The 24,283-nt window shown below is 39.8% G+C and overlaps 3 protein-coding genes across 3 annotated transcripts in view; 1 reads left to right on the plus strand and 2 right to left on the minus strand.

The window, feature by feature from the left end:
• tdrd9 (tudor domain containing 9) overlaps positions 1-14,057 on the minus strand; it is an 18,744-nt gene extending 4,687 nt beyond the window's left edge. The window contains exons 1-24 of the mRNA XM_017414922.3: positions 13,857-14,057; positions 9,409-9,479; positions 9,218-9,285; positions 8,542-8,763; positions 6,411-6,533; positions 6,205-6,285; positions 5,951-6,115; positions 5,778-5,881; positions 5,559-5,678; positions 5,171-5,255; positions 5,026-5,083; positions 4,824-4,928; positions 4,639-4,736; positions 4,406-4,537; positions 3,895-4,057; positions 3,002-3,065; positions 2,727-2,790; positions 2,588-2,632; positions 2,007-2,060; positions 1,676-1,792; positions 1,416-1,523; positions 1,125-1,225; positions 856-1,026; positions 90-198 (exon numbers count right to left, since the gene is read on the minus strand). Of these exons, the coding sequence (XP_017270411.1) occupies positions 90-198; positions 856-1,026; positions 1,125-1,225; positions 1,416-1,523; positions 1,676-1,792; positions 2,007-2,060; positions 2,588-2,632; positions 2,727-2,790; positions 3,002-3,065; positions 3,895-4,057; positions 4,406-4,537; positions 4,639-4,736; positions 4,824-4,928; positions 5,026-5,083; positions 5,171-5,255; positions 5,559-5,678; positions 5,778-5,881; positions 5,951-6,115; positions 6,205-6,285; positions 6,411-6,533; positions 8,542-8,763; positions 9,218-9,285; positions 9,409-9,479; positions 13,857-13,984 (2,556 nt within the window). The 5' untranslated portion in view covers positions 13,985-14,057. The remainder of the gene's footprint in view (positions 1-89; positions 199-855; positions 1,027-1,124; positions 1,226-1,415; positions 1,524-1,675; positions 1,793-2,006; positions 2,061-2,587; positions 2,633-2,726; positions 2,791-3,001; positions 3,066-3,894; positions 4,058-4,405; positions 4,538-4,638; positions 4,737-4,823; positions 4,929-5,025; positions 5,084-5,170; positions 5,256-5,558; positions 5,679-5,777; positions 5,882-5,950; positions 6,116-6,204; positions 6,286-6,410; positions 6,534-8,541; positions 8,764-9,217; positions 9,286-9,408; positions 9,480-13,856) is intronic.
• rd3l (retinal degeneration 3 like) lies at positions 9,994-13,248 on the plus strand. Its single transcript, XM_017414965.3, has 3 exons — positions 9,994-10,341; positions 11,075-11,396; positions 12,002-13,248. The coding sequence occupies exons 2-3, from the start codon at positions 11,083-11,085 to the stop codon at positions 12,363-12,365; spliced, it is 678 nt and encodes a 225-aa protein (XP_017270454.1). The 5' UTR covers positions 9,994-10,341; positions 11,075-11,082; the 3' UTR covers positions 12,366-13,248.
• A 504-nt stretch (positions 14,058-14,561) lies between the features above and the next one.
• kif15 (kinesin family member 15) lies at positions 14,562-24,273 on the minus strand. The gene is made up of 35 exons (XM_017411045.3): positions 24,127-24,273; positions 23,810-23,840; positions 23,371-23,557; positions 23,193-23,269; positions 23,061-23,098; positions 22,875-22,972; positions 22,604-22,783; positions 22,175-22,384; positions 21,954-22,079; positions 21,682-21,804; positions 21,444-21,591; positions 21,229-21,320; positions 20,926-21,135; positions 20,621-20,798; positions 20,383-20,521; positions 20,051-20,192; positions 19,767-19,934; positions 19,562-19,690; positions 19,379-19,484; positions 19,110-19,275; positions 18,875-19,025; positions 18,704-18,789; positions 18,035-18,113; positions 17,856-17,942; positions 17,674-17,778; positions 17,428-17,550; positions 17,124-17,270; positions 16,928-17,020; positions 16,620-16,784; positions 16,432-16,535; positions 16,292-16,358; positions 16,179-16,216; positions 15,947-16,079; positions 15,191-15,322; positions 14,562-15,087 (listed from the first exon to the last, which is right to left on the minus strand). The coding sequence occupies exons 1-35, from the start codon at positions 24,143-24,145 to the stop codon at positions 15,013-15,015; spliced, it is 4,152 nt and encodes a 1,383-aa protein (XP_017266534.1). The 5' UTR covers positions 24,146-24,273; the 3' UTR covers positions 14,562-15,012.
• Between the last annotated feature and the right edge of the window lie 10 nt (positions 24,274-24,283).

The raw sequence follows: 24,283 nt of genomic DNA on the forward strand, positions 1-24,283 counted from the left end.
AAATGAAAACGTCCATTATACTTTTGGAAATAGATCAGGTTTTTATCTTGAACGCCATGTCAGTCAAACTCTTCAGTAAGAGAACTGACCTCGGTGATGTTCACGACAAAGAGGCGATTGGAAGGCAGCTTAGTCAGGTCGATGCTGCTGCTCAGTCCGAGTGGGGAGACAGACTGACTCTGGATGTCTGCATTCATCCTGAGCAGAGGGACAACACAGACCCCTGTCACGTTACAGTACGAGCATCTTTACTTGCATTGAGCTCACACCGTCATCACGTTTGCTGCTTTATTTGTTACCTTTTATTGCATCTAATGTGTAAACCTAGACAGAAAATAAACTAAACAAGCATTAAAATTTAGCCAAATCATTTTTAAAGATCAAAAAAAAAATTTCAGTGTTTTTTAAGGGAAACCACAAAATATATTTTAAATGGGTCCTTGTTAAAGGGTTTGATTGTAAAATACATTTAAAAATAATTACAACTTATCACTGGATTGATAATGATCATTAAAAGAAAAATAGTTTGTGGGAACAGTCAAAAAACACATTTTTGGAGAGACTCTCACAGCATGTTAGTCTATTTCCCAACAACAAGAGGGCAGCAGGAGGAAGCTGGTTCTCTATCTGCCTAAAACTTCCCCTCTCCGAGTCCACAGACTGCTGAAAAGTCTCATGCAGAGCGCTAGTATGTCATATTATAGCCAGGCTGAGTCCAGGGGACCCGAATAATGCAGTAATGTAGATGTTGCAGTTCCCAATAATACAGTTAAACCTTAATGCTGAGATGAATGAAAGATCCGAATTTATAACAGCTTAAACCCAAACTATAATAGTATATAAACTGAACCAAACCGAGAAAATTTCATGTGAGTTATTGGTCTGCTTCCAGAGCAGGACTCAATCTGTTCAGTGGGGTAGACTGAAAGCTGCATTGGAGAGTTCTGATTGGCCATGAAGAGGGCAAGAGACACCTCAGGGAGCACCCCTGAGTCCCCGGATGTCCTGTAGAACTCCACGTACGCTCTGAGGACATGAACACACACAGAGGGACATAATAAACACTGTGCAAAGGTTAGAAAAGACAAAATACTGAGTGTGGATGCTCCACTGGACCCTGGTACCTGGAGCTCTCAAAAGAAATGGTTTTGACCTGTCCACACAAGCGGAACAAAGACTGGAGCTGCTTGTAGTACAGGAAACCGTACGGAGGGATGTTCCTCACCTGAAAACAACAAACAGATTGATGAAAAATATATAATTTACTGTATAACTAGGATAAAAAATATCCTTAAAATCGGTGGTAACAGTGGAACTCGATCAAATTATTTAGTTTAATAATAAACAAACATACTGACAGGTTTACAATTAATTTAATATTCTAATAATATTTATACCAACTCTAAAGTTAATACCATCACAGTTGTTCTTGGGTTGAAGCCACTCAGCTCTTTAGATGCCAGGTTGTTATCGATCTCCCCGTGGAAGAAGTAGTTGGGGTAGTAGGCACCAGCGATGACCATCTACAGTACGCAGCGGCACATTTCATAAAGGGAAAGAAAAGGTTTACGTATGATCCTACAATAACCAACTCAAACACTTCTAAGAACAGATCTCAGTCCACCACACTTGAGATCTTGCTGTACATCCCTCACTGTGCAGCAGAAACTCTGACCTGCAGAATAAACTTCTGCTTGTGTGTGCTGGTGTAGTCTGAAGACTGAGCCTCCTCTGAGATGTGCATGTTGAACTGCGACACGCGCTTCTTCAGATCTTCGTACAGCTCTGCAACCTGAGCAGTGAATAAAAGCAGAACATCAGATGCTCAGAAAAGAACTGGAACCAGACTGCCCAGTTTTGACTTATTAGATGACTGCAAGGTGATGTGTTCTTGTATGCATAAAAAAGATAATAGTCTGTTCTTTTTTAAACAAGTAAAATTAATTGTTGCTCAAATTCCCATCCAAAATAAGGTCAATCACAAAGTTTTACAACAGCTTGAGCACCTCTCTGATCCTCTTGATTTGAATGAAGTTCTCGCTTCCCCAGTTCTGCTCATCCTGAGAGAAAAAAGTACAAAACTAAAATTAAGCAAACTGATGCACACAAAACAGAAGAGGCCTACAAAAGTGTCACTGAAGACACTTTCAAAAAACTTGACCCCCACCTCCTAAAAAAACCCAAAACAAATGAACTAATAAAAATGCAACGCGGATAAAAAAAACAGCGGAAACCTAAATAAGTAAATAAAGAAAGAAATATAAGAAAAGAAACACTTAAACTCAGGGGAAAAAGACTGTAAATAAGAGTGTTAAAAAGCTAAATTCAAGAGCTAAACTGAAATCTGACTTCTGATCTAGAATAATCACAAAAACCTGTCTTGAGCTATTACACAACAAAAGTAACCACATGGCCTTTTACACAGAAAACATTTACCTAATAATTTGTAAAAGTCAGACATTGTTTTCAAACCTAAGTCAGTTCATAACATAAATCTTTATAAAAATAAACTACAATGCTGGCTCAGACCATCAGACCTTAATGTGTAAGTTTTTTCAGGGAGATATTGTTTCCATGTAGCATTTACCTTTGGGTGTCTCAGTTGTCCTTTCTTTTTGGATGAGTACCATGTCTAAAAGAGAAGAGATAGTGAGAGAAAAATAAATAAACCATTGTTGTAAATAAACCATGCGTACAATCTTTTTGATATTAAAATGTAGCGTCACCTTGAAGGCATTGACAAAGGCAATGGAATCGCTCGGTGTGCCACGGGCAAAAGCCAGCTTGCTCCTGAAAGGAATCAAAAAATGATAAAATACACAGAGCCCATACATATATACCCATTTCTAGCATTTCAAGCAATGATAATGTTGTAGATAGTTTATATGGGAACTACATAGGATCTAATAAGTCGGAAAGGGGGACAAAAACAGAAGTCTGATGAAAACTGTCTAAGCGGGTGTCCTCAAAGTTGTGGAAAGGACTACTGGAAGTTACTCACCTGTAGCCTGCGAGCTGATGCATGAATGGAATCGCAAAGAAGCTTTTCAGAGAGTGTGAGGCAGCTAAATAGAGGAAAGGATGCATTTTAAGTATTCACTCAGACTTTTTACACACACAGAGGATGGACCACTTGGTGAAAAAACAAACAGTCTGTTAGGTTTGTTAGGCTCAGTTTGAGATGTGCATCGGTACACAGTAGCCCCAAAATGTTTTTTAATAATCATGTTACATGGTGACTAGGGGTTAGGTGTTGAGTACAGCAGAGATGGGAGCTTTCAAAATGGAAGGCAGAAAAAAAACAAATAAGGACCAGAGTTAAAGGACCTCCAACAGAATTAATTTGGTTTTGCGGTTTTTAAAAAGGTACAAAAATGTGACTGTGCCACATGTGCTGCGCATGCTAGCAGCAACTCATTCAACATGTTCTTCTGTGGAGACATGAGCCAAGTGTGTCAGCTGACGGTACAGGAAGGAGTCGGTCAGGTAGGAAATATCTGCTTCGTAAAAGTTCAAACAAGGAAAAGCCTTAACCAAAAAAAAAAACAAAACAATGACTTCCTGTGGCCACTTTACAAAACACCAATCCATAAACTTCATGAGACATGACTAGGAATCATCAAACTGTTATTTAATAGATCCTAAACAGCTCTTAATGGCTCCTAATACTGATAAATGGACTTCCAGGGCGCTGAAAGTTTTCTGATTCAGCCCGTTATATGACTTCAGAGTGGAATATGAAAAGCTTTATCACATGGCATGCTTGAAAATAATCCTTTAAAATATATAATAATAAGTTTCTTATGTTGATGTATATTTTTTTGAGACTTTAATGTAAACATCTGCACAAAGAAAAGCAGCAGGTTGTTTCCAGTAGAAAGATGACAAACCGACCTATGATGAGACATTCGTCCAGGCAGCCAAAGACATGACCCAGAACTATCATCTTCCCCAGGTGCAGGTCTACAGGCAAGTGGGCCAGCACCCGGCCGAGAAATGTCAACTCGCCATCGTCGTTTTGTCCGCTGCACTTGTTTTTTGCAGACAGAGCGCCCATCTGAAGAAGAAAAACATCCATCTCATGTCAAGATATCAATTTTTCTGTTTGCTACTTTCTAACAGTGAATTTAAAGTAAAAGCTTTAGAGTTTTTAAGATTGTTAATTAACCATATTTTTATGTACACGTCTTCAAACAAATACATTACAACACAGAACCCTACTGCGCTCTCATACAACACTGGCTACACATTAGATTTCCATAAAATCCACCATAAAACTTATGGAATAATATCTGTGAGAGACACTGGTGGTCAGCTGCCCATCTGAAAACATATTTATCACTATGGCAGCAGATTCATATGATCCTGACAACAAAATCATGGATTCATGGACTGTTTTACTGACCTCCTTGAGTTGAAGCACAGTCCTAACAATGTCACTCAGGTTGGGAGGTGAGAGGGCTGTGGAGAGGAGGGAGCGGGGATCTCCCATGTCCAGAAGCTTCACCTTCAACATGATGGTGGTCAGGGGAGCAAGCTGAAAAAAAGGGGAAAACATGAAGCTTACAAGGTCAAAGCTGGGTTATATATGGTTACTAAAACTATAACAAGAAATCTGCCATCAACGCTCTTTCTCACCAGCATCTCAGGAATCATGTAGTCAGGGATTTCACCCCTCCAGAAAGCTTTGGTCACAAGACGGTAACAGTAGCCCTTTGACACTCGACCTGCCCTACCTGACATATTAAATGTTAAAAAAAGGGAAAAAAAGAAGGAGGGAACGGATACTTGCACTTTAAACTTCTTTGCTATAGTTGTGTTACCTTTACGCTGGTTGCAGTTGGTTTTGGATGCCCAGGTCAGACGCAGAGACTGATAATTAGTCTCATTGTCACAGACCAAGTGTCGAGCCAGGCAGAAGTCAATCACTGTGGGGAAACAACCACCAACATAATTAAAAGTTTAAATAAAAATAGAACAAACAAAAGGCAAATATGATTTCAATGAAAAAAAAAAAAAAACTACCATATTTGACGTCTGGAACAGTCACTGAACTCTCTGCGATGTTGGTGGAAAGGATCACCTACGAATAAATAAATGAACGAATAAATAAAATATCAATATTGCAAGGAAACAAACATTACGTCAGAATAAAACCACCAGTTTTTACCTTCCTGTATCCAGGTACAGGGGGAAGGAAAACACCGTTCTGCTCTTCTAGAGTTACTGTCGAGTGGAGGGGGTAAACCTGAAATCTGATCCACAGCAGAACATTTACCAGAAAGTAAAATGTCAACAATAACTAGTTTTATGTATTACAAGTGTTAATTTTCAATATTTCAAGGGTAAAAGAACAATGTAGAGCTAAAAGCTGTTTGTAGCAATTGTTTCAAATATCCAAATCCACATCAAGGTACTGTAAAGCCAACAAAACCAGCTTCAAACAAGTTACACATTTGTTGCATGATGGAGTCTTTTTTTTTTCAACAAAAAGCCAGCTAACTGCGTGCAACTGCCTGTGCTAAATTATTTAAATTCATGTACATTAAATAGCTCACCTTTTGAACGCCAGTTTTGCCAGGGCGTCCTGCATGTGGTTTATCTCATGTAAACCAGGAAGGAAAACCAAAACACTTCCTGTTTCTGAGAAAGCTGTCCTATCCTTTGTCTCCTTCTTGCTGCTCACGCATACACCCACAAAGCAGACAAACCAATAAACACGTGTTTATCAATTAGCAGCTTGAAGTAGATCAAACATTAAGGTAATTCAGCCCGACCTAAAATCCCTGCTTTCCATTTCGTCGAAGCTTTGGATGAGATTGATGGCAAGATTGTACATCTCAGGTGAGATGGAAGGGTCATCTGAATGAGGCGGCTCAACCTGATTAAGACACAATCTTTACACTTTTACTAAAAACAGCAGCATAAAAAAACAAAAAAGTTTCTTTACCCTGCATGGAAGAAATCTGTGGAGATCATCCAAGTAGAACTCCTCAACAGCGTAGGGCGCCCCCTCCACCTCAAACACGTAGGCGGGGCTCATTTTACCATAAACTGGTGTGGCAAAGTACTCGGCAAACTCTCTGCAGTTAATGGTAGCTGACATGAGGATTATCTGGCAAAAAAACCAAGTTCATGTGCGTGACAAATAAGTGACCCACAGGGAAGGAAAAGAAAAGATGTTTCCTCGGATGTAACAAATACCTTGATGTATCGAGAGTTGGAATGAAGAAGTTTTCTTACAACCAACAGCAGGAAGTCCATCTCCTCTGTGCGCTCGTGAACCTTGGACAAAGGCAGTCAATAAAGAGCCTTATTTAAGACTGTCAGGACTTGTCAATATAAAAAAATGAGGTACAATGAATACTATTAAGGGACTAGATAAGAGAGAAAATGTGCAAGTCGTGCACCTCATCCAAAAATATGTGTGAAAACTCTGTGAGGCACTTGGATAAAACCAGTTTCTGCAGCAGGACTCCCGTCGTCATGTAGATGAGTCGCGTGTGCTCTGTGGCCAACTTCTCCAGCCCAACCTGAAATAAAAATATTCATAAACACATCTGAAACACAGACAATCTAAATCTGTGACATATGCCCATTTCTTTTTGCTTCACCTGGTAGTTTTACTACAGAGCAAGATCAGTATTAAGAGACTTTCTCACCTTATAAATCTACCCGCTGGGCTCCAAAAACAAGCACAAAATCAAATTTCTGCACATTATCCAATGAAAAACAAACACTTCTTTTATTCTAAATGGAACAAGACAGAACCATAAAAAGAATCATAACTTTTAGAGAATGTTTATTTACTTTTGTTGAAAAAAAAAGCAAAAAGCCTTTAGTGTTTTTATACATGGAAGCTGTGATATGAGTAACTTCTTGCCCATGTGATAATGTTGATATGGATTTCCTAAAAACCAACTATCATCATCCTTAAGTATAATTTAATCACTAAAAATAATTTAAACTAAAGAAAAGAGAAGTGCCCAAAAATGCCTTTACTGTAGAGATAATGTCTACCCTCCTCCTTGGTCCTTCACCTGACATCCAACTCTTTGTTCCAACAATAAAAATCTACTTTTTCCTTCTTTAGTTCTTCAGTCCTCATTAATCATTTTCTTTTATTTAAGAGTTAAATATAACTTAAATGGGGCTTTTCTCAACGTAAATCCACTTTTTATTGAGCTGATTACATACAATTCACTCACAAGATTGACTTTTGTTACAGCCAAGTTGACATTTTTTCATTCTTGTGCCTTTTCTTAATAAATGTCAGGGTTTTGTTGTGAAGTCTGATGTCCTATTTTGTCAACCCAGGAGTTTCATTTTACAACCTCACCGTTCTGTTTGAGTTCGCTTCAAATTTTAGACACCGCTGAGAACAATGGACAACCTTTTACTAAAAATCATTGAAGTATGGAAATCAGAGAACAACAAAGCAGATTACACTCCACAACCTGAAAACTGTCTCATTTGAACAGTGACTATTTAGGACTCTCCCACAGTCGGTGACATCACCCTTAACTCAAGAGGTCTGAAGCAAGCAGAGGAGACAAGAGTTATTATTAGACATTGTTCAGAGCTCTGCACAACACAGCCAAATGACCTGGCAACAAAGCCCTCAGATGCTCCTTAACACATAAAGACCAACGGTACGAGAGATGAAACGATGCTCATTGTGCACATTCTGTGAATGACGATAGGTAGCAGACCCTGTTGTTTAACTATCATATAAATATTTATAATTACTGATGTTACTTTACAATTTATGCCACCTCTGAGTCGTGCCTTTGACCTTTACCTCTCAGCTACAAATCTCCTTTAAAAACAGAAGCATTTTTTTATAAAGCTAAAGCCAAAATGCGCCCGCAATAATACTGTAATGCTTTGCGTCATAATGTCGTTTGTAACTGCTAGTCAAAATGAATTTGGCCACATATTTAGAGATAAGTGCCTCGTGAAAATAGCTGGTGAAATAAAACCTCTAGATAATGAGGTAAAAAATGTGGAAAATGACATGAATGTTAGTGACAGTAAATTAGCATTTTTTGTGTCCTTCAGCTCTTTTTTTACACAGATTATTGTGGACAAATCCAACAATTATCCCAAACTAGAAAAACTGCATTTTCTGTTTGGGATAATCACTGCTGTAATTTAGGGCTACAAAAGCAGAACACTAGATGCAAGCATCAGTAGATAAAAAGAAGCAAACAGCTAAAAGTAACAAAAGGGTAGCCAAAAACTGAAAATATCAATAGGCTAGCTGAAAGGCTAAAAGCAAAAGAATAGCTAAAAGCTTTAAGTATTAGAAGGCTAAAAATTTTTTTTAAAAATTAAAAGATTAGATATAAGTTCTAAGTAAAAATCTGCAAAAAGATGCACAAAACTGCAACAGGCATGTCAGAACTGCACAACTACAGCTTTAAGAATCACACAAAAGTCTACTTTTATTATACCGTGCTTCAAAACACCCAGAATGTATGTGTAGGCCGATGCATTTTTTTTTTACTAAATCAAATCCTTTGTAAATGTTGCACCAACCTGATATCCAACCATACTACCCAGGGTACATTTCCTCTGTGTGGCAACCCATCGAGCAATACTGGTGGCTCCAATTTTGCGTGGCTGGGTGACCACGATGTTGCATGGGGCATTTTTTTCATTGTAATGGTCCAAAATGTACTGTGGCAGCTGAGTGGTCTTGCCACTGCCTGTGGCTCCTCGAATGATGACAACAGAGTTGTTTTCTATGAGGGAAATCAGCTGGAAGCCAACATACACACACACACACACAAGCACACACAGTTAAAATAAACCCCATTTGGATATTGTCGTATTTAAGTACAATAAAAATAACATTATTAAGTTGTGAAACTGTAGAGCAGATGGATGTGCTGTTCTGATTTATGACAAAAAAATAAAGAGAGTTTATAATCTGTGATAAAAAGGACAGGTTATATGACAAACATTGACACACACACACCCTACTTGCTTATAGTCGACAGTAGACTGGTAAATAAAAAGTCTAATGTTGTCCTACAACATAAAACAGCTTTATGCTCTTACTGAGCGAGATTTAAAGCTTTGTGCTCCAGTGTCTTGAGGACATAATTTCAAGGAAAGTCTAAAAGAAAAAAAAAGAAAAAAAAACACAAGAGGAGAGTGCACGTCAGGCTCTGTGGTGGAGTAGCTGGAGGAAATGAAGGCGAAATCTTACTTCTTGTCTGTTTTTGCATATGGGTAAGCTTGGGTACTCGTTACTGGTGAGGACAGGCGGTCCAGTGCCTTAGGACATAGAATTGATTTTATAACAATAAAATTAAAACAGGATTTAGTGTGAAATTTTACTATTTAGCAAATAAATTAGGGAGATGTAAAAAAAAAAAAAAAAGAAAAATTGTTACTCACATCTTAAAGGTTCTGGTTTTTGGCACTGCACGCCATCAGACTTTGGGCTGTCCTCAAGAGGCTTTGCTGGACTGAAACAAAAAACAAAATTTTAAACAGTTAGCATGTATGAGTAAATATTAAATGATAACAATGTCAGTCTCAACATTTTCCCAGTCCACAATAAGCTGTTTCAGCTGTTATATATGGCATTAAATATAGTTTTGAGGAAACTTTAATGCATGTTTTCTTAGATGGAAGTCTTTCTTTATCAAAAGAAGTATGCTGAGAAAATTGAGGTTATAATAAAACTGTTGAATGATAGCACGCAGGCATCCCTGCCTAATTTACAGCTCATCACAGCTCTCATTTTCTTTGTTGGACTCTCAGCTCGACCAGGCCTGCAGCGCTGTGGCCTGAGGAGCATCAGCAGCCGCCTGTGTCTCCTGCACCCAGACCAAGAGGAGAATTTCACTGCAAAGGCAGACATAGTTCTAACAGACAGCACAAAGAGGAGCTCAAATAAAACACACCCATGGCTTGCGAGCCCACATGCACTCTCATCCTCTCTTTCTCTCCAATGCGCACGTTTTGTGCAAGCTACAAAGCGGCTGACCTTACAACAAAGCTGCGCACTGCACAGAGGAGAGTGGGGGGTGAAAGGATAGGAGCGGTGACAGCTCTTAGTTGGTTAGCCGTGTGTGACTAACTCCTCTAGAAAAAGTCTGCGTGACAGGAGCAGCGGGACGACAACACGGAAAAGGACGAAACTCTCAGAACAGCCAAGCCAGAGAAGAGGCTGCTGCCACATTTACACGTATGTAACGAAGTCAGGTTTTCAAAAAAAAACTGATCCACAGAAGCAAGACGCTGGAGGGGACCCTCTGTGAAAAGTTCATCTCTGCTGAATTTCTAAAACGCTCACTAGTGTCAACAGTGCTTTTTTTTTAACCAGTAAGTACAGATTCTTTGTTTGAATTTTCAGGTCAATTTGTGTTTGATATTTACTTCCTTGTCAAGGTGGAAGATTTACAGTTTTCTTATTAAATTTGTTCAAGGAGCAGATACTTAAATCTCTGTTGCCTAACCTTCACATACAATTCACCAGAGGCTGACCTCTTAACCCTGCATGCTGTGTAGAAACATCTATAACTCTGGAGGCAAAAAAGGCAAAAATACACAAATAATAAATCATCCTTTAGCAGGTTTAATTTGATGGGGCTACAATTAAAACACAGAACAGAAGACAAATGTCACACTGATAATAGGGTGATCATTTTTCATTGTAAGCCTTCCAAATGGAGTTACTAAAGCTCAGCATAAAACTGACCAATTCGTTGTATTATTTTGTTATTCTACTCACAATTCTCTCAAGTTGAAAGTATGACCCAGTTTCAGTTTGAACAAAGGATTTTTGAAAGAAACGTGTAGATGCATTCATTGACTTTTCTGTCCACTTGATTTTTCTCTCGGCTTCGTCCAACACTATGCTTCCAGTTCTGTTTCACATGCAATAATTTTTTATTTTGGCTGTTTTTGCACATCATAATGATGCTGTCATTTGCAGCGTTAATAGTAGTGTAAACTATTACAAATGTACGTATATGCATTAAAAAAGCACAGTTGTGACAGAAAGAACTTTGTGATCAAGACTGAAATTATTTTTATTTATGTTGTTTTTTTGCAGGGAGCGCCATGCCGTTATTCAGCTGGATGAAATGGTCGCATGAGACGAGAGAGCAGAGTCCAGATGAAACGCAGTGTCTGAGCAGCTCGGGGGTCGTGCCCAGCCACATGTTGATCACCGAGCTCCTGTGGCATGTTGAAGAACGCGAACGGCTGGCAAGTCAACTGGAGCGGGAGCACAGGCTGGCCCACAGCGCCTTGGGTCTCCGCTGGTTCCAGAAATACCCCAGATTACGAACCCTCATTCCTTCGTCGGAGCTGCACCAGCTGGAGTTCTTATGCGCCCAAATTCCACCTATGCACACAGCCGTCGTCCTCTCCAGGTGTCTAACCTTTCTCCTTCTTCACATCAGAATGCTGTCAACAATATCTAGCTTCCACGGGATCAACACAAGGCCCGCCGACAAACTAGAGAAGACCTAAAGGGAAAGGGAACAAGGGCAAGCTGCCAAAAAAGCCATTATGTGTTACCGTCACAGACGCAGAGTGTTAACATGTGAAGGTGAAAGACGCCCTGTAAGGGCTTAGTGAAGCCAGACTGCCGGGGTTTCCACTCAGCTGTTAGCCAGAAAAAAGGCTGAAGGATGCATGGCTGAGCAGCGCTGTGACCCACTTACTTATTACCCATAAAACTCACTTCCAGGTCATTATTTTTCACTTACATAACCACAATACTAAAGAATAACATTTGCTGAGATGTGGGTTATTATGCTTTTGTAACATTTTCATAAATCTGTCCTGCTATCCCAGATATGTCATTTTGACACTATGAGACAAGCAGCTGGACAAACAAATAAACCTCATTATTTTGTGATAGGCAACACAGACACACAGAAAAACTGGTTTAAAAGGGTAAAACAACATTATGATGTGAAAATCCTTTTGTCAATAAGAGGTAAATTAACCATAGCGATGCATGCTTTTGCAGGTTTCGAGAAGTGATCGCCACTAACAACATAAGGCCCTGGGAGCTGGCGGCTGTCTTCAAGCAGGTCCTGATGGACTTCCTGAGCCAAAGAGAATACGGTGAGAAGGAGCCCATCTCACTGCAGCGAACACGGTTCAGATCAATGGAGGCTTGGACGAGCCGTTACAAAATGAAGCAGGGCTTTGTCACACCCACAGTGCCCCACTGCGGAGATCACCAAAGGGAAGAGATCCCAACAGTGTCTGGATATGTGGATCGGGCCATGCGGCACTCCGGCTCACTCACACCCAACAGGGTCTTGGACCTTCCATATTATTACCCAGGACCTCTCGAACCCAAAGACCCATATGACACGACACTATGAGGAGCTACGACTCTTACTAAATGTGTGATCTCGTGTTTCCCTTGAACAGAAAACAAAACTGTCCCATCAACAACAAGGAGACCAAATAAATATTATTCATACTAGTTAAAGATGCTTGGGACAAAAAATACTGAAACATTTAGATAGGTACTAGAAAACATACAAAAATATTTTATTATACCAAGAGGTTTTTGCTTGTTCTCTGAATTCTTTTTTTATTTTTTAAACAAAAACTCCTTGAAGGAATAGATATTGTCCGCTGCTTTGCATGCCAAAGACTTTGTGTGACCCGTTAGCGCTCAGAGTATGGGATCAGAATGACTCTCAGCTACTACCACACCAAATCTGAGCACAATATCTGTTGACTGAGTTAGTTATTTTTGTGCTAGCTGAGGTTAATTAGTTGTGGCAGCCATCTTGAACCAGGGAACTCCAACAATTTCTCAAATCTAGATGTACATCCAGTGATTACTTTCTGAGATTTTGTTAACAGGCAGACAAACAAGCGCAGACAAGCAATTGCACAATCGCCTGTCTTTCAAGGCAGCAGGCAACATTGAGTAGTTTCTAAAGGTATTGTCAAGTAATTGTAGAAATCCTGAATAAAGTGAATAAGTTTGAACAAAATGTTTAACTGTGCCAGCTCTTCAGACTTTAGAAGATTGTTGTGTTGTTGTAGTCTTTAAAATCTTATAATTACGAAGTTATCTTTTTTTTTTAAATGATGCACCTAATAATTTTGTTGTGTGAACATTTTCAATCGCCTTGTGATTCTTGAGTGTTGAAACCCTTTTTTATAAACAAAACCAAATAAATCAATAAATAAATGTTGACATCTGCTGCCAAGCTGTCATGTCCAAATCACTGCTATGTAACCACATTTTTAAATACCTGTGAACATCTGATAAGAAAATCTCAGACATTAAAGCTTTTATTAAATGTTAAATAACGACCAGTATTATTGTTTGTTTTGTAGATAGGCCTCTACAAAAGGTACACAAAAATTACCAGCTTTCAAAACCATGATGGTTTAACTCACTTATGTAATAATTTATAATCTGGATTACAAAATTTAACTTAGACATTCACAATAGGACCAAACTGTTTTATCTGCACTCCTCTTCAGTGTAAAAAGCATTTAATATAGCCAAATTGCGTCTAAATAATAAAAGGCTGCAGGAAATAACGTGCAAAACAAAATGTCTGCCCTTTGTTAACATTATCGCCACCTACTGGCAAGGAATGGGTATTTCAACCCTTTTCGATGATTTCCCGCCTGGAAATAGTTTCAGACTAAGGGAAAAATTCTTAAAACTAGCTTTTTGTCATGTACGTTTTAAATGATAAGTTAAAATGTATATATTTGTTTTCCTATGCCAGCATGTTATTGTTTCAAATGAAGCGCTAGCATGTTTCTGGAACTCGCACGTGACGTGTTAGCAATGTTCAATTAAGCTAACAGAGTCGTTAGCCTTTTTTCCCCTTCCTTACCTGATTTCTGTCGAGGACGGTCCATCACTCCTTCTTTCAACCCCCTCATCGGAAAGTTTAATGCTCACAAAAGATTTCCCTGAAGTAAACCAGTTGGAAATTTGTTCAGCAGTGAAAGTTTTCCTCATATTGACCCGTTGACGCAGCCCAACTTCTCTCAAACGGCGAAACGACGCTGAAGCTAGCGGCGCCCTCTGGTGGCTCGACTAAATATTGCGAACATAATTATATGAGACTTATTTTTTAGGATTATGGAGAAACTAAAAACAGCCAGCTAGTTAACTCAGTCTGTAGACCTTCAACTTCTCTTTTTTAGATAAGAGCCGATAGTCAATTTATTAAAAATCTCCAATTTTTCTTTGCTAACTCGTAGCACTTAAGGTACGGAAGCCGAGATAGAACATGCTTTATTTTCATATTATGCCGAGATTTGTCACCTTATCTCGGTATAACGCAGCTTTTTTCTCAATATGAGTTAATACATTTGTTTTAGGATATTTCTAAAGGGTACATTTATTTTGCTCCATTTACAATCAAGATTTTTTTTCTTATTTGCCATTTATCAAGGAGTAAACTGGAAATTGGAGGTTTAGTGTTCATTCAGTTATTTAATCTTAAAATTACAATTTCTGATAACATTCTTTTGTGCTAGTATTTCTCTTTTTATGAGATCACAAATTGAAAATAAAATAAAGCCTACCTCAATATGATGCAAAAACATTTTTATTACAGTATTAAAAAAAATAGAATTACACCAAAGAGCATCGGCTATACATCTCATTAAAGATGGAAAAGGGCGGCAAAAATATAGTATCAAGTTCACAAATGAGATAATCCACCATTACAGCACCAGACAAAATCAACAACATCACAACAACAAAGTTATGCAACCTGAGAACGAGGAAACCGGATGTACAAATGTACTTTTAAAGAAAACCAACAAGTCCATAAACAGACTTTTTCACAGCTGAGTTTCTGCAGATGATTGAAAGTCTGGCTCAGTCTAAACCCTAAAAACTATAACAAGTGTTGAGTTTACTTCTGAGGAAAATCTTGACGTACAAAGACTGGAAAAATAAAACTGTTTCATATACAGAGTACCCTAATAATGTATGTGTTGATGGGTGAGCCACCTTCTCGGTCACACGTTCGGGCTTTACATCGTCTCCAGCGACTGACAAATGCTGCCGTCTCGCATTAAGCTAATCTCTGTTCGGAGCTTTTCGTTTTCCTTAAATAAAAAAACAAAATGGAGCGGACAAAGTTAGTTGAAATGATGTGTTTGCAGTTGCCACATAGCCTAAAACTTATTGTTTAATTCTGAGAAATGTTACCTCCTGAAGCCTCGTGTTGTCCTTCTTCAGCTTAACCAGATATTCAATCCTCTGTTTGTGGTTCTTGTGCCCGACAAGCTTTCCGTTCTCCTCTGAAAGCTTCAGATTCTGCTTGCGGAGCACCTCATTCTCCTGTAAAGAAAACAAAACAATTATATTACTACTGTAATTTCTTAAAGGTTACAGTATAGAAGCTGAAATATGGCTGAAACAAGTAAGGAAAGCTCTTTTTTTGCAGTAGTAGGTTAAATTGCTCTGGTATTGGCAAACTGAGGTCATACGTTGCACATTTAAACATCTGCTTTTTGATTTAAGGTGTTATACCAGTTTTGAGAAACCTGGATAGGTCATTTGGAGTGCTAAAATGTTTACAGTGGTTGGGCCTGGCAGGTAAATAAATACAAAGAAAACACTGAAAAGTAATTTATTATTGCTAAATCTTAACTGACATGCATGTACTCGTGTTTGAAGAGAGAAGTGGGTTTAAATTTTTCTTTCATGTGAAAGTTAAATTGTTTAAAACTGAAGTCCCTAACCACCGAGCCAAGAACGGGTACTGGTCCATAGATCATTTGGTACGGGGATGCACAGAACTAATAAAAACTTTTCTTTAAAAAAAAATCTATATAAATAGTTTTATATACGTTGGCCTGTAGGGTATTTTATTTTGAAAAATGACCACTTCCGTTCCAGCCTCTTTCCTGCACGTGACTCAGTCTCATTTAAAACATAAAACAAAAGCCAGCTCAGTCTCACCTGGAGAAGTTTCTCCTCCTCGTAAATCCTTTGGTTCAGCTCTCTCAGCTCCAGACAGCGGTTCCTCAGCTCAGTGGTCAGTTCTTGAACGCAGGTCTGAGACTTGGCTAACGTGGTTTCCTGCTCCTGCAGTCTAATCCAGAAGGAAAAAAAAAACAAATCAAACATCATTAAAAGAAACAGCATACATTTATAAAGACGGGGTGACTTAATCAGGTGGACAGATGCTTACCTTTTCTGAGTATCGAACAGCTTCTGTATGCTTTTGTTCTGTTAATAGATAATAACATGCATAAATAGTCCCCAAAGAGAGAAAACAAGCTCAGCAGAGAAACAGATACGGACCTTCTCAGCTCTCTCCTCCTGCAGCTCTTTCAGCAAGGTCTGATTTATTGCTTCACTGAACTCCTCACTGAAAAAGACAATATTCAATTTACCAATTTAATATAGAATGATGGCAGTCGGACTGGATGAAGGGATCCTACCGATTATTGTTGTCAGTCGTGTTCAGCTGATTCTGTTTGGTGTAAAATGTGTCGAGCAAACCCTGGATCTCCATCCGGACCACCTCTTTCTCAGTCAGCTCCGCCTGAAGGCAACGCGAGTAACGTTAGAGCTCAAAGCCCAGACAACAACTCTAATCTAGTTTAAACACGTTTGCAGGAAAACACACCTTGAGCCTCTGTATCTCCTCGTTCTTGGCAGCCCTCTCAGCGTTCAGCTCTGCTAGAAGTATTTCCATGGTCATCATGGAGGAGCGTCTGTTCTCCAGCTCCTGCTCCTGGCTCTCCAACACCTCAGTCAGGTCTCGGTTAAAGCTGCCTAGACCACAAGGAGTCTTAGAGACCAAAGGAAATGAGAAATGAAATGTTTATAGGTGGGCTTCCTGGCAATAAATGATAATTGTGATTGTAAATGACATCACAAGCTGCATACTTTTGGGTATGCTTAAACACAAAAGAAAATATAACAGGGTTTTACCCGATTTAATGATTTAGGCGTGACAGTCGGCTCAGCAGCTTTGAAACCTACATTCCTGACAGTTTTCTCCACCGCTTCGTGCTGTTGTTGCACCTGGTATAAAAGGAGTTCTGAAAATTATTATTTTGTTTCTCCGCTATCCTTTTGTCACGGACTATTTGTTTACTGCGCGATGAAGCTTTAAAGTGGACTTCACCTTCTGTTCTAGCTTCTTTATGAAGGCGTCCTTCTGGGCCGTTTGCTCTTGAGACGCTTGCAGGAGGCAGTTTTGCTCATCTAAGACCTTGGTGAGCCTCTCAACCTCGTCAGTCGCATAAGTAATCTCCTCCTGCAACACCTCAACCTACAGAAAACAATTATATCGTTAAATTAGAATGAGTAGAAATGAACAGAGAAAATGTTCTGAGGTCAGTCCAACATGAATGCTTCATGTCCATCCAAACAAGAGCCATTTTTAGCTGGATCCTTAAAATATACAAAAAATATAAGCAGTACATTACCTCTATCTTGTTAGATGCCAACTTTCTGTCTAAAGTTTCTCTAAGTTCGCACATTTCCGCCTGCATCTGGTGGTTTTGCTCCCTGATGTTTTCCCTCTCATGGCACGCAGCATCATATTTGGCCTGAAAGATATTAAATTAATATCTGTAAACATGGAGCAGTATGCAGCACACTGTGGTGGTGTGAGAGAACAGCAGCAAAGTCACAGACGACTGAGAAAGGATAAAAAACAAGAATAAAAGTACCGTGATGTCTTTGATGTCTTCATTCAGGTAAATAATGGTCTCATCTTTCTGGCTCAGCTCACCACGGAGGTCCTTGGTTTGACTCATGAGGTCCAAAAGGACATCCTGCCAGATGAGAAGCAGGAGTATCAGAAGGGCACGATCAAATTTGAAGAATCAAAACAATTAGAGGCATAGTTTACCTTGTCCTGTTTATTCTTCTGCTCCAAGCTCGTAAGTTTTTCGATGGCAGCGGTTAAATTCTGCTCAAGCTCGGCAATTTTGGTTGCCTTCAAAACAAAAACAAAACCACCAGGTTGAACTACAACGCTGCGATTCAAAACACACCGATTATTTACCCGTTACGGTCCTTTGGCCTGACCTGCTGGTGATTTTGTGCCGTCGAGTCTGAGACTTGCTTTCTGAGCTGCAAGTTCTCCTCCATGGATTCTATAAGCTCTCTGAAGGAAAAAATATATGTTAGTATTAGAGTCATTTTAAAATACTAAAAAAACTACATAAGCAGCTGTTTAAAAAGTTATTTAAACATGTAACAGACTGCAAGGCGGTGGGTTTTGTTAAAGCAGCTAAAAAGCATTTAAATTGTGTAAATTACTTGTAAGTGTGTTTGTCTGTGTGTTTTATGTAACTTGTGGGTTCTAATGGTGGTTTTTGTGCCTCGCGTGATGCCGTAGCCAGGGGAGGTGGGTCTTATAAAAGCCAGCAGTATTTAATTGTGGGACATGAATGGCTGAAATCAACTATTCACTGTTGGCGTGATTTGAAGCCACGAGAGGTTTATATATGTTGCATTCGCCTGGTGAAAACAGCAAGGTGTGTTTGTTTGGATGTTATTTGTATTATGAAGGCCATGTTCATTTTATATGACTATGACGTGTTTTGTATGCGTGTTTAGTTTTCACGGTGATCTGATGGGTTTTAATGACGATGGAAGACGTCAAAGAAACAGAGAAGATGAAATCAGCTGTCGAGGCTTCGGTAAACTTTGTCCCAGAGCTGCTACAAAACACGGAAAATGCTCAGAACTCACTTCGATGTGCTTTCTTTGTTTTCCCTTAACTGGAAGATCAGGCTGCTTGTGCGCTCCTGTTCAACTTGCAAAACACCTTTTAAATCCTAAAGTAAAAAGAAAATAAAATCAGGTGTAAAAACCTGGACGGCTGAGTGATCAGAAGCAAAGATTATTTAAAGTTTTCCTCACCGTGACCTCTGCTTTGAGCCGATCGATCTCCTGCTGCTTGTCACGCAGTAGCTGTCCTGCCTGATCTGCCTCAAACTTGGCCTCTGCCTGCAGCTGGTCAAAGGAATCCTGCAGAGTTCGGTTTTGTTTCAGAAGATGCTCCCGCTCCAGCCTGGAATGAGGGTTTTGCAAATTTTAGCACACAAACACGTCAGGCGTACAAGAGCAGAGCACACCGCGCGGAAGTTGTGCCTACTGGACTTTGTCGAGTTGGAGCTGTGTGCCGATCAGACTGTTGGAGAGCTGGCTTGTTTCTCGATGGTGTTCACTTTGACCGTCTCGTAGCTCCGTTTTCACAGAGGCCAGCTCTTTGTCGGACGACTGCAGCAGCAAGCGCAGATCTCGGATCTCACTTCTCAGAACTGAAATGAGACAAAAGATTATCACCAGCTGAAAGAAAAAGAGCAACCTTTAAAAAAACAAAACAAAAAAAGAGCGGTAATGAGCAAGTAAAACAATCAGAACCTTCTGCAGCTCGCTGTTCAGACTGGAGACTCTCTTGAAGGCTGTTCACAGATTCTTGAAGGGCGAGCTGGTCTTTGTTTCTACTGATCCTTTCAGTAGAAAGTTGCTGTATGAAGTGTAAACAATGAGAAACCAGCACAGACAAATATTCAGAACAATTAAGTTTTAATAAGTGAGCTTCACCTCATCCTTGCGGTCAGATTCTTGGGACACCACATTAACCTGCTCCTCAAGTTTTGCGATTTGCTGCAACAGCTTGCTGTTCTTCAGCTCCTCTTCGTTTAACTGCGTCTGGACACGACTCACTTGATCCTGATGGGGAAGTGCTTCAGTTAAAGCAGGGACTCTCATTTCTTTTTACGCAGAGGGGCGATCCACGTTACCTTACCTGCACCTGACACAGCTCCTCCGTCAGAGCCATCTCGGTCATGTCAGACGGAGGCTGCTCGGACCAGATGTCGTCTCTGTCGCTGTATTCGTCACTCAGGTGTTCTGGACTGGCATGGGGCACAAAGCGGGACCGCAGGTTGTACGCTTTGGTGGGCGTGGTGAGAATCTGACACAACACACATTTTAATAATAAAACTGATTTAATTTATTTATCGTTCCCAACTGATAATCTTTACAATAGATGCTTTAGTTCTGCAAGGACACATTTCTAAGTGTACTCACCTTTATAGTTTCAACATGAATCCTGTTCAGTTCGGAGACTTCTTGCTTTTTATAAGCTTGTGTGGCTTCCAAAATCTTTTCCAAATGCCTGTTGGACTTCTCCAGGTATCTTTTTTCAGACTCCAGCTGTGATAACTGTTTTCTAAAACACAAAGCATCACACCAAAATACAAAAACTTTCAAAAAAAGAGGCACAAGTCGTTTCATCACAGAACTTCCAGATATTGGATTTATTCTGGATTTAAGGAGCCTTTTTCAAAACAGCTGATCAGTTTTTTTAAGATGATCACTGTGTGAGTTATGCTTTGTTTCTTTTTGAATAATCTCCCTACTTAGTGACGTCTTTGTACTCCTCAAAGGCCTGGAGGGCAGCCGTGAGGTCCGACTGTTTCTGAAGCAGTTTGGCGTTTAGCTTTTCAATTGTTGCTGCAGAACCCGTGTCTGTTCCCAAGGCTGAGGACACGGTGGAATCTGTGGAACAACATGTCGTCACTGAAACTGGACGCAAGCAATATTTAAATTTACCACTGTTGGTTTTATAATACTTGATAATAACAATAATAATCTTACCTCCTGTGAGCTTTTCTGACTCCAGTGCCCTCTGGAAGGCCTCTTCCAACTCAGCAGAAACTTGGGCAAAGACTTCTTCAGCTTTCATCAGAGAGTCAAGAGAACGCAGTAGACGGTTCTCCTCTCTGAGGCTGTAGTTCTCTGCTGCATATCGAGTCATCTTTGGATGATGGTCGACCTTTTCGAGCAGAGGAAGAAAAATGGAGGTAAACCGTGTGACCAGAGCTAAGGATATCAACAAAACAAATTATTAGAGTTTAGAGTTATTAGAGTTGCAGGTATATAAAAGGTGGCCATTGTTTTACCTGATCACTTAAGATCTTAATCTCCTTTTTCAGCTGGTCAATTAAAGCCTGGGAGTCCATGTCTGACACTGAGCTTTGCCCAGCCTTCAGCTTTTTCTCAAGACGAGAGATGTGTTCTTCTCGAAACCGGATGATCATTCTGCTGGAGTGGATGAACTTGTCTTTCTGTGCCCAGGCCTCCTCGAGCTGAGCCACCTTCTTCAGCAGCATCTGAGTGTAGACGAACAAAGCCGTTAAGCGGCTTCCATTAATTGTATTTCTCATGGTTAAATAATTTCCTATAACAAATTAAAATCTCCTCACTTTCTTCTCGTCCTCTTGCTTCCTCCACACACGAACAGCGCTCATAAACTTTGCTTTGTACGAAACATCATCCTGGCGCTCAGTGGATGGACCTGGTAAAAGAATCATAGCCTAAGGTTAACTTCAACATATATTTGTGAAAATCGCTTAAACAGGATATCGGATGGTTAAAGATGAACACGTTTGGCATAATATGTTGATCAGTTTACGGTTACCCATGGGGGATTCAGGTCCTCCTGGTGCATAGTCTCTGTCAAAGTCCACTCGCTGAGAGACGAGTGCCTGAGCAAGCTGCTCCTTCAGCTTCCTCACTTCAGCCTGCAACTGCCTCACATTTCCTTGTGTGTCCTCATTGATCACAGCCTACAGGAAAACACAATTATTACAGACAAGGAATAATAGATTTATTATATAAATCAGCACTCTTAATCTGAAAGGTTTGATCAAATATACCTTGTTTTTGATTAACTTTGCTCTTTGAGCAAAGTGCAAGGTGGATAATGTTTCTCCAAAACACCTCGAACCAGGATGTACATTAGCTATGATGAAGGTCTTTGCATTTCCTCCAAGAGAGTCCTGAAATAACAAGAAAAGGCTTTAAATGCATGTTACAGTTTCTGCACAAACATTTATTTGGTTTCCACATTGATTCTCGAATCAGCAGAAACACAATCTCCAATTTAAATCGCACTAAAGTGTTTTTTTTTGTATCTGTAGACACTTACCCTGAGCAAGAATGTGAGCTTAGAATCTCTGTAGCAGATGTGGCGGGGCTTCCCATTAGATACATCCACCAGTGCCATGATCACCTGACCCAGACACATGAGGGAGCGATTGATACTGCTGGCCTCCTGCAAGAAGAGTGAAGTCAACAGCAACCGTTACAAATCAGGGGAAAGAGAGTCCCAAAGACAGCAGTGTGCAAGCGTTCAGGATGAAGCTTCACCTTGAGTCTTGATCCCTCTGTGTGGGTGTCTTTCTGTCGCTCTGAGCCAGCCAGATCAACCAGGTTCAGCTGAGACATTCGGATGTTTACCACTTCATTGACACACTCTTTGGACTCCAACGTCATAGTGAACACTGCATGAGATCTCGAAGACTCGCGGTTCATGGAGGTGGAGGCCACACGCCGATTGCGCCAGCCCATAGACAGCACCTACATGATTCAAAAGGTTTATAGTCACAAAGTAGGCTTTTCTCAAATTACCAACTCAGTATTTGTTCTGCTAATAATTTGAAACTGCTTAAAACACCACAAAACTGGATATTAGATATACAGGCCTTTGGCACTCTAACTACTTAGATGTGATAACAACCAAATGTGACAGTAGGTACAATAACCTGCTATAAGTTATTTTAGACTAAAAATGTATACCTTGTAGGCCTCAGCTGCTGAGTTCACAAACTTCTCCACAGCTCCTTCAACAAACACTCCTTTCTTAATGTTTTCGCGAAGAAAAAGGCTGGCAGAAGCTGTGTCCAGGAGGTCATAAATCTGTTCGTTGTATATCTCAATAAACGAACACTTGCAAAGGAAACTTTTGGACTTGCCAGACTGTTAAAGAAAAGAAGCAACAGAGTTGTTAGAAAACAAACAAAACGTGGATCTGCAAACATCTTCACAGCGATGAAACGTTACTGCTCACCCTCTCCACTTCTCTGTTGATGAGAAAAAACAGGTACTCGAAACTTCGTGGAATAACCCCCCTCAGTTCGTCTGTGAAGTTATCCATCTCAGAGGGTCCTACAGCAAGAAAGAAAAAAATGTAACTTTTTAAATTTTTTGCTAAAATTTCTAGAATAAAGCACGAGTAGCATTACAGAAATCTTACCAAGCATGGTGAACGTTTTTCCTGAGCCTGTTTGTCCACTGCAGAAACAAAGGTAGGAGTTTAGTGGGTGCATCAGGTAAAGCAACAATACTGTAAAATGTTTTCATATCAGATATAAATAAGAACACTTACTAAGCAAATATAGTTCCATTATATCCATTTATGCAGGATTCAACAATATTCTTGGCCACACTGTTAAATACAGAGTCCTGTGGTAGAATAAAAGACAAAGATTACACAGATTTTCAAAATACTAAATGCAGATTTAGTTATGCAGCCGGTATCTCTATAACCACATGTGTTAAAATACCTGAGACGTGTCCATGTCAGCAACATGGTCGTAAGTGAAGGTTCGTGGTTCGGGTTTTGAGAGCAGACGGATGGTGTTGGACGAGGTGACAGAGAGACACAGATTCTGATCCCTGTCTGTGGTCAGTCCCGTGCCCTGGGTCAGAGGTCGCACTCGGACAAAAACTTTAATGGAGTCACCTTCACCACTGCCGTGCCAGAGGACAAATTAGAACAAGATGACAGGAGAGATACAAGCAGGTGATTAATACTTTTTCAGTTTTTCAGTCACAGCTATAAACCTGGTAGTCACATCAGAAAAAAAGACAAAACTTCACAATTATGTGAAGAACATGTAGACACTGTGAGGCAGATACAGATTGGTTTTCACATTACTTTTAGAAGCAACAAAGAGGGATGTTTGCGTGGACTTAAAGCCCACTCGTAAAGGTAGAAATTACCTGGCAGCAAGAAAGGTTGACTCCCCATTTCCTGTGAACAGCATGATAAAAGTGTTTAAAACAAAATCTGCTGGAAAAACTGAAGCTAAAAATGTTGACATCCTTGATCACGCATCCTAACTTTGTACTGATTTAAAATCTTAAATTCAAGCTTCGTCACTGGGTCAAGGTTACTCGAGCACCTTTGCAAATTCACAACATTTATAAAAACTTAGTAGATACACAAATAAAAACGTGAAAAAGACAGCGATTATTCATCGTGGCGTCAATGATTGATTTAGTTGGCTAACCGAACAGTAGCTTGTTTAGCGTTTTACCTTTTCCGTTAGAAAGCATTGTTGCTGAAAAGTCGTATTAATCCTTACAGACTGAACTATATTCTGTTTAAATCATTGTTGAATGTTATTAGACACTGTTTACATCCTTTAAAATTGGCGGGCTGGGTCCTGCTCCTTCACTTCCTTTTTCGCTGAG

This window comes from Kryptolebias marmoratus, linkage group LG10 (assembly GCF_001649575.2).
Source record: "Kryptolebias marmoratus isolate JLee-2015 linkage group LG10, ASM164957v2, whole genome shotgun sequence".
Classification (NCBI taxonomy): Eukaryota; Metazoa; Chordata; class Actinopteri; order Cyprinodontiformes; family Rivulidae; genus Kryptolebias; species Kryptolebias marmoratus.